Source organism: Carcharhinus amblyrhynchos, chromosome 14, assembly GCF_965287045.1.
Source record: "Carcharhinus amblyrhynchos chromosome 14, sCarAmb.v2.hapA, whole genome shotgun sequence".
NCBI lineage: Eukaryota > Metazoa > Chordata > Chondrichthyes > Carcharhiniformes > Carcharhinidae > Carcharhinus > Carcharhinus amblyrhynchos.
In genome coordinates, this window is record NC_137337.1 from 25,350,317 (window position 1) to 25,365,418 (window position 15,102).

General features: G+C 38.7%; 2 protein-coding genes across 3 annotated transcripts in view; both read right to left on the reverse strand.

The window, feature by feature from the left end:
- tpp1 (tripeptidyl peptidase I) overlaps positions 1 to 1,660 on the reverse strand; it is a 32,438-nt gene extending 30,778 nt beyond the window's left edge. Inside the window, exons 1-2 of the mRNA XM_080202470.1 lie at positions 1,572 to 1,660; positions 1,277 to 1,363 (exon numbers count right to left, since the gene is read on the reverse strand). Coding sequence (XP_080058596.1) covers positions 1,277 to 1,363; positions 1,572 to 1,582 — 98 coding nt within the window. The 5' untranslated portion in view covers positions 1,583 to 1,660. The remainder of the gene's footprint in view (positions 1 to 1,276; positions 1,364 to 1,571) is intronic.
- A 1,372-nt stretch (positions 1,661 to 3,032) lies between these two features.
- mis18bp1 (MIS18 binding protein 1) overlaps positions 3,033 to 15,102 on the reverse strand; it is a 52,133-nt gene continuing 40,063 nt past the window's right edge. For both annotated transcript variants that reach the window (XM_080202472.1, XM_080202471.1), the window contains exons 12-17: positions 13,845 to 14,023; positions 9,691 to 9,827; positions 7,515 to 7,669; positions 6,995 to 7,073; positions 6,853 to 6,907; positions 3,033 to 5,676 (exon numbers count right to left, since the gene is read on the reverse strand). In XM_080202472.1, the coding sequence (XP_080058598.1) occupies positions 5,573 to 5,676; positions 6,853 to 6,907; positions 6,995 to 7,073; positions 7,515 to 7,669; positions 9,691 to 9,827; positions 13,845 to 14,023 (709 nt within the window). In that variant the 3' untranslated portion in view covers positions 3,033 to 5,572. The remainder of the gene's footprint in view (positions 5,677 to 6,852; positions 6,908 to 6,994; positions 7,074 to 7,514; positions 7,670 to 9,690; positions 9,828 to 13,844; positions 14,024 to 15,102) is intronic.

Sequence of the window (15,102 nt, forward strand, 5' to 3'; positions counted from 1 at the left end):
AGAGGGGAGAGATACAAAAAGGTTCAGAGGGACAATTTCTTCACAGAGGGTGGAGTGCCTAGAACAAGCTGCCAGAGGCAGGTACAATATAATATTTTAAAAACTGTTTAGATTGTTTCATGGGTAAGATAACTAAAGAGGGCAATTGGGACTAGCTTAGGAGTTAAAAAAAAAAGGGGCAGCATGGACAAGTTGGGCCAAAGGAGCTGTTTCCATGCTGTAAACTTCTACATCTCTAAGAAGTCTTCAACGCTAACTCAGAATTGGAAGCGTTGATAGAAAGTCCCAGGAAACAGCTGATTGGAAATTGAGGCTTCCCAGGCAATTCCCACTCAGGTGAGCCAATGTCAGGATTCTCAGAGTCCAGCCGAACAGTTTCAATCTGGAGACTGGAAGGTTTAAGCCTACGACTTCGCTTGGGCGAGCCTCCTAAAATCTTGCCTGAGGCCAAAGGAGAATTCTGTTCCATGAGTCTTGTCCTTCAAGGATGTAAAATTACAGCCTGTCTCCTGGCCCGCTGGGGCATTTCTGCTTTTACTCAGATTGCAGTCATGATGTGGAGATGTGGGCGTTGGACTGGGGTAAACATAGTAATAAGTCTCACAACACCAGGTTAAAGTCCAACAGGTTTGTTTGGTAACAAACGCCACTAGCTTTCCCAGTGCTACTCCTTCATCAGGTAAGTGGGAGTTCAGATGCCTAGCATTTTTGCAATTGAAAGATGCGGGGATCTAAAGTGAAGAGCCCTAAATAGGCAGCTGCGATGGCTGCTCCCAATTGTGATTTAGGCATAAGAATTGCAGAAGCAGCATTAAACGGGAGGATGGAAGGATGTTCATGTGGCCTCAGTATATTTCATAGATTCCCCCACGCGTTTAGTAATTGATAGTGAAAATGTAATTTATAATGCAACAACAGATAAATTATTCAACATGAGCATAGATATACGGACAATAGTTAATTGGAAGACTCTAACTACCGTGGCTGCAAACGACTAAAATAATACAAGCAAATTAAATGTAGAACGTCAATAGAACATATATATGTTAAAGCATTGGTGGAACTACATCTTTGTCGGACTGATCCCGGCCTACAGTACGAAATTACCCCCACTTTCGTCTTACTGGAGAAAAATGCGGATAATTATTAAGCTGCTCCCAAACATCAAAGAGTCAGAATTACAGAGACAGGTCAGATTCAAAGGGAAGTCAAAGTATAGGAATAATTCAATTGGGTTGACATAATAAGCAGCCACGAGATAAATCTAGGCACTTACTTGACATTTTGGTCTGGTTCTGGGAAAACACCACGGCTGGACACAATCAGACCACAAGAAATGCAAAAGAGCAGCAACAAGCACCTCCTGTTCCAAACAAAAGCGCAGATTAACGATAGAACGCGGGCATACAGGTTCGCAATGCTTTCATCGCAAACATTATTTCGAGGTTATTTTTAAAGCTATCACTGTGTCTCGCTCTAAACGTGTCCTTTCAAGAAACCCAGCAAAGATAAATAAGGAAAGCGAGTTACAGCGAGCAGGTTTTACACAGTCCTGCAGGACAGACACTCACCCATTTCCCATTGCAGGAAGCAGTCAGCCAGGTCGCCAGTCGGTACAGCACAAACTGGGCGACGTCCTCTGTATTTAACTCAGTGGTTCTGTTGCGCAAGTACTTCCGGGAACTACTGCTGCAGTACTTGCAATATTCGTGGGACACAGAAATGGAGTAGATAGAGAATTGCCATGCAACTGTTTAATTACCCCACTCCCACACATATTCCAAGCACATACTTTCAAATGTAACCGTTTTGGATCAACAATGAAAACTTGATAAAATAAAAGCAAAATACCGTGAATACTGGATTCTAAAACAGAAACTGCTGGAAAATTTCACGTCTTATTTTTTGATTTATTATTGTAAACATAGTGAAAAGTATTGTTTCTTGCACACTGTACAGACAAAACATACCATTCATATAGAAGGAAAGGAGAGAGTGCAGAATGTAGTGTTACAGTCATAGCTAGGGTGTAGAGAAAGATCAACTTAATGCAAGGTAAGTCCTTGACAGCATCGTTGGAGAGAGAATAGAGTCAACAGTGACTCCGGATGAATCTTCGTCAAAGCTTGGCTAACATTGATTCTGCATGACCCTTTGTCAGAGCTCGGCTAACAATTCAATCTGGATGACCCTTTATCAGAATTGCCATCAGAGTAGAGGATAAAATATGCACCTGTTGAAAATGAACAGAAGGCGTATTGTTTCAGTTTGCCAGCTCTGGGCTGCCTTACAGCTTTTCTTCTCATACTTGTTATAATTTTTGACATGGTTCTACATCCCAACCTCCTCTAACACATTTAGTCCAGTCTTTGCCTGATGATTTGTATGATCACTGTGCTGTTTCCAATAGACAATTCCAGGTTGGATGAAGCAAGATCTGGACTTTCCATTCTGTCCAGTTTTGCACCAAATTACATTTGGAATTTGCTTTGGTGATATTTTCTTCTGTGCATTTAAGAGTGACACTCCTCCCATCACCTAAATGAACTCAAGACTCTCTGTTTAAATCCCTCCATAGCCACATCCCACAATACTCCAGCCTTGCAAGCAGATTCGTTCTCTGCTCGGTCAGTATTACCTCATTGGTGACCCACTTGTTTGGACACAGAATCCTTAACAAATGATATTTCCTCTGTACACTTCCCTCAGGAATCAATTTAGACCTTGCATTTTAATGAGATGCCTTTACACCTCAACCCATTTTGAGTTCTTGTTCAATGAAGAATCAGCTTTGGTGAAAGGTCATCTCAACCTGAGAAATTAACAAGTGTTTCTTGCCATTCAGGTTAATTCATTTTGAAGAATAGGCAAGCATATTGAATCTTACTACCTTAGACGCCATAGAACCACTACAGTGAAGGAGGTCATCATTTGGCCCATCAAGTCTGCACCAACTCTCCAAAAGAGGAACTTACCCAGGCCATAAAATAAGTACATACTTTGCTCTGCATTTATTTACAGAAAAACAGTAGAAAGATACAGAACATCTTTATTAAAGTATTCAGAATAAACTGGAATTTATCTACTAAGGATATTAGATGCTTTACAGAAAGTTGACTTTTTAAAACAGGTTCTTAATATGTAATCGTTCCTTTATGACCAATCAGAAGAATATTTTTCCACAGTGAACCAAGTTTTTCAGGATGAGATGACATACGTTGTAGCCTTGATGACTTTCAAAACTAAAAACAGTTGAAACCATCAGTTATGGTATGAAACAATTTTCATGCAAAGTCTTTTGCAATTAAAATGCCAGGTTTTCACATCCTGTGATTGGTGTTGGGATAAGGACTTAGAACAATTGATGCTTCTGCAAAATTCCTTCAGGCCAGTCTTCACACATGGATGTTAGAAAATACATATATCAATCAACATTAAGATAGTACCTTGGCAGATGAGACTCTCTTGTCCACCATTTGTATTCGGGGAATAAAAATCTATACTTTAAAATCTTAATCCTATACTTAAAGTTAAATAAAACTACATAAAAACCTGTTAAATGAAATAGACACCTAAAGAAATATTAATTCTCCCTTTATTACCCACGGGTGGGAGAAGTACCAACTTTATTTTTATAATCCTCACTCCTATTCAACTGATCTCTCTTCAATTCCCCTTTGAAGGTGTCAATTAATCCCAAACCAACTTCACTCCTCAATATCTATTGGTACTTAAAGCATGTGTATTTTGTACATGTTTGTGTTCATTGTCCAAATTAAATAAGTTGCCTACTTTTGGTTTATTTTATACATGGATTCTGGAAGGAGCAGCTACATTGGACAAGTGAATTCAGAGAGATTAATATGAAGGAAATGAATTTACAATGGCAGATGAAATTTACTAGCTTTGCTGAACATGGTTTAACACCTCTTCATAAAATGTCAATAGTCCAGGAATACAGCATAACCTAAACATAACACATCTTTTAAGACTCATTTTAAATGGTTTTTGAATTCAGATTATTGGAATCAACCTTTGAAAGATAAATCAGCATGACCAGAAGATCTAGTCACAGCTAGTCTCAAGTAGTTTTTATTTACAATGTTAAAAACAATTCTCATTCAGGCCGTTTCCTTTCTGCGCTAAACTGCACTTCTGACAAAGATGAGCTCAATCATCCTCTGATTCCACACAGAAATTGATCAGGGCAAGATACATGAGCAATTCTCCTCTCACTGTGGGCAATCACTTAGCATTTCTTTGGTGTCCCCACGATCTGGGGTGAGTGGAGGGTTAAGTGTTTATCTCATCTCCTACCACTGTGGCACAGCATGTTTAGAGTTTCAATATATTCCCATTTTAATACCTTACTATGCACATAAGGTTAATGCTATTTTATAATGTTATGCAAAGTGCAGTGCGTTTTTTAAAAATGGGCTCAACCAATACATTTCGACGATCTCATCAATTGTTTCCATTTAATTTGCAAAAACTGGTGAGGATGATATCTCCATCAACAACCACTGGTTTCAGTTAACTATCTTCTTGAAGTGCTTGGTTTATCAGAACATGTACAAAAGGTCAATAGATAAAATATTAAGCAAACAAAACTTTTAAATTTAAAATTAATGAATTAAATTCATTCCACATGAACAATGAATGCAGAAAAATAAACTTTAAAAGGTTAATGAACCCTCAACTCCAACTAGTTGCATTAGTTCATTCTGGCACTTTTTGCATTCATAGGAAATGGGTCCAAACTGTAGTGAGAAAAAACAAAAACTGCTTCTACATCATGTTTCTTTGCCCTTAATTCTCAGTTTTAAAGAAGATAGCATTATGGTCAGTGGGAGTGGAGCAAAGTATGTTGGCAGACCGTTTATTTCACATGGGGCATTATATCAAAGTCTGGCTGTATCCTCCACTAATACCTGCATGTCACACACTTTTCCCACAAGCTGCACTTGTGCAGCACTGGGTAAAGATCAGGAGTACTTGGCTTGGCTAACTATCCCATTTTGTTGTCAAGAAATATTAATATATGAATGTATCCCAAGATGGTTAGGGAGAATTGTTTTATTAACAATCCTGTCCAAAACATGCTGCTCCTTTTAGGTGCAAATAAAATGGGATTAAGCTGTGGAACAGCAGCAACAGCTCATTACATGATGCATCATAACACTCAGATGCCTCCACCTTCTAACTGATCATGAAGAATGTCAGTACATGTTTAACACATTCAGAATACTCAGGCACATATACTACAAACCTCCACTGTAAAGACAACAGGAACTAAGTACAGGCTGAAGAAATATTAAGTTTAAATTGGAGTCAATATCATTCATTTATAGTTCAAACATTACAAAACACTTAAAACTTGCTGTATGCATTTTTATACATTTATATACATTTTCATTGTGTTTAAAAACCATCAACAAGAACAACCTGAACTTTTGAAATATTTAACAGGATGACAAATGTGATTTCAACATCCAAATTTAACAAGATTATGTGGTCTTACAATTTAGGTACTTCAACTTCAGGAAGTTTAACTTTTATTATAAATTAAAACCTATTCAGAAACTGAAAAGTAGTAATCTTCGTCCTCTTTGTCATCATCTGATTGAGAGTTTTCTTCACTCTTGAAAAGCTTTCCTACATTTGATTTCTGTGCATCTGAAAAATAATCATTAATTTTAAAAGCTATTGCAGTTAACACAAAATTATGAGGAGATTGACACATGTATATTTAATACCTTACTATGCACAGAGATGTAATCCCTTGCAGATAAAAATTGGCTCAACCAGTAAATTTCTTCAAAAACTTTACCAATTGCTTCCATTTGATTTCCAGAAGATAGTGAAGTTTATATGTCAATGGAATCATAAAATCCCTACAGTGAAGGAGGTGGCCAATTGGTCCATCAAGTCTGCCCTGACCACAATCCCATCCAGATTCAATCCCTGCAATCTCACGTATTTACCCTACCAGTCTCCCTGACACTAGGGTCAATTTAGCATGGCCAATCAACCTAACTCGCACATCTTTGGAGTGTGGGAGGAAACTGGAGCACCTGGAGGAAACCCACACAGACAATGGCCCAAGCCAGCAATCAAAGCTGGGTCCTTGGCACTGTGCCACAACAGTGCTAATCACTGTGCCACCATGCTGCCCCTAGCAACAATTGTCTGTTAATCTACTAAAAAGGAAGTTAGGTTGTATGGCAGGTATCTCTGAACTAGCAGTGTTCTAGAGATAAGTTTGTACTGCTGGACTGTTTACATTGTCTTACGTTGGTACCAATAGGCTTCCAAATCTAAAACTAGCTTCTGTAGCAGGGCAGAACCAAAGCTGCAATTTGAGCATTAATCAAATTCAATTTGGCAACGACACTGGCATTAAAAATTAATATGGAGTACAGAACATTCCACAAGGATGAAGAAAGAATGTTTTTGTCTCCTCGTCGAAGCATAATTTTATATTAATTGTTTGCATCAGTTGGTTTTGCCTAAATTCTATCATCTTTGAAGGTTGCTTTCCTTTCCAACTCCCTGAATTTAGATTTCACTAGCCACAAAAACATGGAGTGGCAGGAAGACTGCTGAGGACATACAGAACTCAAACTAGCAAAATTATGATAAAAATGAAAAACAAAACCATCAAAATCACTCTTACAAGAAGTTTGCTACATACAGCATGTACTGGTGATTGATAATTACCATGAAGTCATTGGAATTCTGATTGAAAAGACTAAAAAACAAAACTCCCTTTCACATTTTCCTATTTGCATAAATACATGCGGGATGAAACAGAAATGAGAAATTGCTACCAGAAAGTGTAGTGGTTCTTACCTTCTATTGAACACAATGATTTTGATCTATATGGTGTCACGCAAAATGGAGGTTTCTGAAATAAGAATCATTGGCCTTAAAATAATAAGTTATAAAGCTTCTTTATTACTTAAAACAAACAATTTAGTCATTTGTTTCCTACCGATTTTTTATGGACTTTGGGCCAATTCTTCTTCTTGCATTTTTTTTGCAGTTGATAAACATATTTGTCATTATTAGCACTATAAAAGATGATAAATAATAATGGTTATTCCAACATGTCATAGAGAAATATTCTTAAGATGTGTACACATGAAGACAATTCAATGATGCTCCAGGTTGGTATGAAGCTTTGGAATTTGCATTTATACCCCAGGACAAATTCTTGATTGTATGGAAAAGTGTCATGCAAAGTTTAAGAGTGTCACATGAATGCCACTTATGGAATATTGCTTAGATGCAAACCAAAATGAAGGGTAGATGGCAGCATTTAAGAAGTTAATTTTGAGACACAATAAAAAGTTTATACAACTCCAAGCAGTATGTTTGCATGAATATTAAGAAGGCAAACATCAGAAATTGTACAAACACTCTCACAATTCAATTGTATTTCAGGATTCTTCTATTACTAGGTTATAAAATCTTCTGGCAATAATACAATTCCTCTTTGTTGCGTTAGTTACCTATCAGTGGGTCCCAACATTCGAGGGCTGATGTGATTCCACTGTGGTGTTTTTGCCAAAGGAAAGATTACTGAAGTTGGAGTAGTTGGATTTGTCTGAAGTGTGAAGCCATCATCATCATCATCCCCCTCTTGACCGTCTGGAAAGCTGGGAAGCTTCATAATGTTATGAAAAGAAAAATAAATGTTGAAACTCAATTTGCAATTCTGACATAACATTTGTTTGATAAAGGTTTATTACTTGATTTAAGTTGATTTACTTATTAGCCACAAGGCTTATATTAACACTGCAATGAAGTGATTGTGAAATTTCCCTAGTCACCACACTCTGGGTCACTGCACCAGCACATCTTTTAGAATGTGGGAGGGAAAGTGGAGCACCTGGAGGGAACACATGCAGTCACAGGGAGAATGTGCAAACTCCACACAGACCCAAGACGGGGGTTGAACCTCGGTCCCCAGCGCTGTGAAGCAGCAGTGCTAACCACTGTACTAACCATGTGCTACTGTGCTGCCCGTTATACTTGCACAGTATAACAAACTTTACATTCAATAATTTGCAGCCAGGGAAATTGGGACATGATGATATTTTGGGACACAAATTTCTAGATAGCAAAGACATTCTAACTAAATAAGACATGTTTCAAGTCAGAAGCGCAAAGGATTATCTTACGTTCTCTCTCAGATAATGATCTTGTCTTGTTATTAGTATAATAGTCTTGAGTATTGATTTTCATATTCCACTCCTCAGGAAATCAGATGAGCACCAATGTCAGGAAACAACTTTATTCTGTGAGAGGAGAGTGTTGATTGGTTGGCAGGTGAACTTTGATTGTTTCATTCCTTGGCAATGCCTTGACCAATGAGTGGCTATCATTTAGTTATATTTTGTTCAACTGAAATAGGTACAATACTTGCATGTGTCTTTTTCTGTCTGCAAAGAACAGGGCCCTGTGCATTAATATATGTAGCTTCCAGTATGGGCAAATGTCTAATTTTAGCTAAACAAAATAAGTGATGGCCATTCACTGGTTCATTCTTCAGGAAATGTCCTGATCAATTAGAAACAAACTGGTTGGTTTAAATTTCAAACAAAGCTTGGCAGTTAGCTGTCATCATTAACTGGTACATTCTCCATGGAAAAGCTCTACCAGAGTCCACTTGCCAACTAATCAGCTCTTCTCAGACTATAAAGTTGTTGTTTAGTCTGACATTGGTATTCTTGTGACTGTGCTGAGGGATGCAAGGACAACTTTTTTTCATCAGCAATACTCCAAGTTTTGTACCATCAAATTACGATTAGTATTGTAATTGTTGGGCTGGTGACAGACATTATGTGAATATGCCGGTGTTGGACTGGGGTAAACACAGTAAAAAGTCTGACAACACCAGAACTCTGAGGCCAGAGCTCTCATTCACCTGACGAAGGGGCTAACCCCGAAAGCTAGTGAGCGTAGTAGCAAATAAATCGGTTGCACTTAAACCTGGTGTTGTCAGACTTTTTTCTGGTGACAGAAAGCAGAGGAAAGCTGCAATGTCCCAACAGCTGACATTGGTGAATAATTTAATCCTGATTAGATATATTCTAATATTACAAAACTGAAAATCTTCTCAAGGATCAACCGAGGAGAATTTCATTGCTCCTTTTTTCTTGTGGTGGATGCAATGAGCCATCAGTCGCTGGTAGGATCGGAAAGTCGACGGGCTTTGGCATGGCTCACTTCCACTGCCACCAGAAAATCTTGCATTATGACTACTAATTTGAGACTCTCCAGTCAGGGGAAACAGGCTAGACTTGTAACATATAAAGTTCTGAGAAGTGTTTGTTGCGATGAAATTACCTCTCATTCTTGTGCACTTCAGAGTTTAGGCCCATATTACTCAGTCTCTCCACTTAAGGCAACCTTTCCATCTCACAAATCAACCTAGTGAACCTTTTGATGCACCCTCTCTAAGGCAAGTATATCCTTCCTCAAATCAGGGGTTCAAATCTATACACAGTACTCCAGGGATGATCTGACAAAACAAAGCTCTCATAAATTACAGCAAGTCTTCCTTAGTTTTATATTCAAACCTGCTTTTTTGTAAAGGAAGCATCAATTATTTTAATTCAAGAATTTTGTTGCACTATCTGAAGCTTTTATAACACTAAAATGAGATGTTACAACTTCTCTCACCTTTATTCTTTTATGCTGCAATACTGTGTCACTAAAAAGGTCTTCATGGTCATCCTTTGGCAAATTTTCCATGAAAGACCTTACTTGTTGCTTTCTTTTCAGGGTTCCAATCCGAGCAGCAATTTTCACAGATTTCTCTATAAAGCACAATAGATATTAAAAATTTGCACTGTGAAACCAACAAAAGCAAGTTTATTGCCATCTTGACTAAACATTGCAATCTGAAAATTTTAGCATAGATTTTTTTTACAACCATAAAGCATATTGATTAAAGCAGGAGATAAATCCATAAGTATCAATAAATATTTGCAAACTTTATTTTAGAAAGTTTATTTTGAAATAAATGTTTAAAGGACATCTTTGTGATATTTTTAATGTTTTTTGTTGTAGATGTTTCATTCTTTGATTTTGATTTGATTTGATTTATTGTCACACGTATTGGTATACAGTGAGAAGTATTGTTTCTTGCATACCATACAGACAAAGCATACTGTTCGTAGAGAAGGAAAGGAGAGTACAGAATGTAGCGTTAGTCTAGGGTGTAGAGAAAAATCAACTTAATGCGAGGTAGATCCATTCAAAAGTCTGATGGCAGCAGAGAAGCTGTTGACTTGGTTGGTATGTGTCCTCAAGCTTTTGTATCTTTTTCCTGACAGAAGAGAGTATGTTGGGTGTGCATGGGGTCCTTAATTATGCTGACTGCTTTTCCAAGGCAGCAGGAAGTGTAGACAGTGTCAATGGAGGGAGGCAGGTTTGAGCAATGGACTGGGTTTCGTTCACAACCCTTTGTAGTTTCTTGAGGTCTTGGATAGAGCAGGAGCATTCCAAGCTATGATACAACCAGAAAGAATGCATCTGTAAAAGTTGGTGAGATCCATATTGAGGCTCTCCACCATTTTTACTTCGTCCCAATGATGTAGACAGGGTATGTCCTCCACCACACTTCCTGAAATCGACGGCTATCTCCTGCGTTTTGTTGACACTGAGGGAGATTATTGTCACTGCACCAGTTCACCAAATTCTCTATCTCTTTCCTGCACTCAGTCGCATTATTGAGATCTGACCCACTATGGTGATGTCATTAACAAACTTGAAAATCAAATTGGAGGGGAATTCAGCCACACAGCATTGGCATATAAGGAGCTGAGGACACAGCTTGTGAGGCACCAGCATCGAGGATGATCTTCCATGGGATGCGGACATCACTGGCAAGGTCAGCATTTGTTACATCTCTAATCGCGCTTAAACCAAGTGGCTGGCTAGGCTACGACAGAGGGCCGTTCGGAATCAACCACATTGCCGTGGATTTGGAATCAAATGCAAGCCAGACCAGACAAGAACGGCAGATTTTCTCCCCCTGAAACACATTAGTAAACCAGATGGATTTTTAAACAAATGATGATAGTTGTAATTACTGAGACTAGCTTTTTATTGCAGATTCATTAACTAAATTCAGCTGCAATTGTGAAATTGCCATGCCACCAGAGCAAAAGCCTCGATCTCTCAATTACCAGTTAAGTGAAATAAACAATATGCCATCATCTCCCCTAGAAATGCAGAGTTGATTAGCCACATTAAAGTTGCACATGCTAAAGGATCCCAATCTAGAAGCATTGGTGCAAGCAATTGTTTGGAGTATATAACTTGAAAAACAATTAATAGTAAACATTTTCTTTAAGATTTTGCAAGAATGATCCAGTTGCGTTCGGTCTATTATGAATAACTGAGGAATATGCTGTTTGATTAAATGAGTCAATCCCTGGGACCAACAGCCCACGTACCTGGTGTCACACTGATGCTGAAATGAATTCATGCACAAGTTGCTCAATTGTGTAGTAGATAGAATGTCTTTTTAGATTGACAGCAATATCATGTTAAGTGTGAATACCATGCAATCATGGCATATTAGTAGCATGAAGAAGTTGATGTGATTCTGCAGTAGCACTTGCTCTACAATCCTGAGTGGCTAACAGCTACACTAAAAATGAATTTAAGATAATCAGTTGAGCTTGTGACATGTCTAATTTGCGCTTGTTGAAAACAACGCAAATTCATGGCAGGGGCGGGGGGGGGGAGAGAGAGAGAGAGTTTACATTCAAAGAGGTAACATTGGAAAGTTTTAAAAACTAATATAATGATCTTAAAATGCGGCCAGATATGACAATAATGGAATATTAAGTATGGATGGGTCAAAGAGTTTCTGCAGCAAATGAGCTGAATTACGAGCAGAGGCAAACAATACGACAGAGGTGGAAGTAGGTGAATTATGTATAGAAAGGATGTGGGCTCAATAGTTTATCTTAGGAGTAAATAAGATGCAGAGGTTTCAAACAGTCTTTTTTAGCCTAAGAATGTGACTCAAATTCGGGGATGGAATTGGTGGTTGAAGACAAAAGCTTTGGTTTTCCCAATGCTTAAATGCAGGAGACAAGCAAATAGTATAAGTGTTGCCAAAGGTTTGAAGAGAGATAAAGCTGGGTCTCACTACAGCATACCAAGAGGCTTCTCTTTTTGGCCCTTAGTATTACCTCTGGAGATTGGGCATGGTTCTATCCTTGGTTTCTTTGCTTTCATCATTTACATGCTGATCTTTAACATCTGCAGGCAAAGCTCAACTTGAGTTTTGGTGACAATGTCTAGGACCTATCTTTCCAACACCTTTTCCAATCCTTCCAATGCTTCTGTTTTGTCAGACTGTTGGTCCAACAATCAGACTAATGCTCTCGTTCCTTCAGGACCGTTATCATTTTTTAAAAATCTGTTGCCTTCTCTGACCGTACAATGCTACTCATCCTGACTTTGGCCTCTTGTGCATCTCATCATAGTGGCTGGGCTTTTAGCTACTAAGTCTGCACACTAATTCCTACCGTATAACCTCCGTTGCCAAGATATGCAAAAAACCCATCGCCCTGTTTAAGCTTTTTGTTGCCTCAACTTTCTTTGCTTTGGTGCTCATTTGTAATTACACCTTTAATAACAGGAAAACTTTAGGAAGTTTTCCTACATTAAAACTATTATATAAATGCAACTGAGTACATTTTCCAAAATAAATAATCATTTAATAATGTTTACTGTCTACTTGCGGTAATGTAGTTTATACGCAATTGATGAGGGATGGTAATGAAAATGATTCAATAGGTACAGGCATTAACAAAGAATATTCAATCATGGTTGAGTGGAGGGAGATTGTGATTTTTGTTCTATTTTTCTGTCAATATGACACTGTAACTTTGAATGCAAACATTTACTCTGGAAGTCCTACAAAGCAATGTAGCCATGAGAAAGTTGATTGGCCCAATAGAGTGAACTTTTGAAGTCACTTTTAACTCATCACCATTTGATTTATTTTATAAAAATCTTTCTACTCGTGAACTGGTCATAAACAACACCATGGGCACTTAGTAATATTAGAAAACAGTATATATGGTATATTGACCTACTTCTTCGTCATTTTATCTTTTCTAAAAATAACGGAGCTGAACTTCCTGGGAACGGCAATCAATGCTGGATTGCTACTTTGTTCCCAGTTTCTTACCTAAATCCTGTCACACCCAATTTTCCAACACCGGGCAAGGCAGCACTAGCATGACAATATAGCGTTGAGTGCAGCTCTGTCAAGGGGAAGCCACATCCCCATTTTTATAGCACAAACTGCTGTAAAACAAATTCTGTGAAGTTTATACGTCGTCAGACAAGGGAAAAGATAAGTGTACAAGCGGATAGGAATTTGGGGATGGAGGTGGCCTGCGTTATGGTAGAAGTTTAGCCAGGGTCAGGTTTGGCAGCTGCACAGGAGGAGCCGAGAGTCAGCTTTGGCTGGGAGGGGGCAGGGAATCCCTTGGTGAGAGGTAGGGGGCAAGGCCCAGAGCAGCAGGGGAGGGGTTGTTGTAGGTTGGAGCAAGTTACCAAAAGAAAGGAGTGGTTTTAATTCTATTGTGTAACCCAGTCAGTACCAACTGAAGTTTGCAATTGCCATACAAACCTTACCTATAGACAGTTGAAAGAGATTCCCTAGCACATTTCTGGGGTTCCCCTTAATAAAATGCCCTGAAGCTCAGATGTTATGGCCCAATATTAGGCAATGTTACCAATAATTTATAAAACTGGACTGCTTTAAATATTAACAAACCATCTCTAAATTTATGCATTCCAACCTTTCTTGTTTTTATTACTGGAACTTTTTTTCTTCTGCTTCACATCAGGTCTTTTGGGCATCTTCAGTTGATGTTCAGAGGCATACTTTTGCTGGCACTCTTCAGCAGAATGTGTTCCAACCGATGCTGCTACAGTTTCCCAGAAACCAGGTTTATGTTTGGGTAACGCTGCAACAGATCTAACAGACGAAAATCATTTTGAAACCTTAACATTATAGCAAGTCAAATAAAGTTAGCCAGTCTTGTGTTGTTTTAGTTAAAAGTACCTTACATATATTGCAGAAATGAACTATATTACAACCTTTAACTGAAGGTATATTGTAACATGACAGATATCTTCCTTGTGACCAACAGTACTTTAAAGCAGAGAAATCTGACTGGGAACATGATCGAGCTGTATAAAATTACAAGAAGTATGGAGAGTGAGAGTAGGGAGCAGCTGCTCCCTCTGGTTGAGGGGTCAATCACGGGGGGAGCATGGTTTTAGGGTAAGAGGCAGGAGATTCAGAGGGGATTTGAGAATTTTCTTTTCCACTTATTGAATGGTGGGAATCTGGAATGCACTGCCTGGGAAGGTAGTCAAGGCTGGAAACCTTACAACTGTTAAACAATATTAGGGTGAGCTCTTGAAATATCGTAACATTCGAGACATATGGGACAAGTGAAGGAAAATGGGACTGGTGAGCCTTTGGTGGTAGGTACGGTCAGTACAGACTTGACTCGACTGTACAACTCCAAAGGAAAAAGCAGATCAGGCCCAATTTCTGCAGTCCTGCCACATCTAGTCATGAATGGTGGTGGACAATTAAAAAAACTCCCAGAAAGAGGAGGTGTCAGAAATATCCCCATCTTGAGTGATGGAGGAACCCGGTACACTAGTGCAAAAGTAAAGCTGAAGCACGTGCAACAATCTTCAGACAGGAGTGCTGAGTGGATGATCTATCTCAGCCTCATCTGTAGGTCCCCAGCATCACAGGTGCCTGTCTTCACTCGACATGATAGCAAGAAACAGCTGAAGACACTGAATACTGCAAAGGCTATGGGCCCTGACAATATTCTGGCAATAGTTCTGAGGACTTGTACTCCAGGACTTGCCGCATCCCTTGCCAAGCTATTCCAATATAGATACAACATGGGCATCAACCCGGCAATGTGGATTATGTCCTATACATGAGAAACGGGACAAATTCGACCTGGCCAATTACCACCCATCAGTCTACTGTCGATCATTAGTAAAATGATAGAAGGGGTCAGCAAC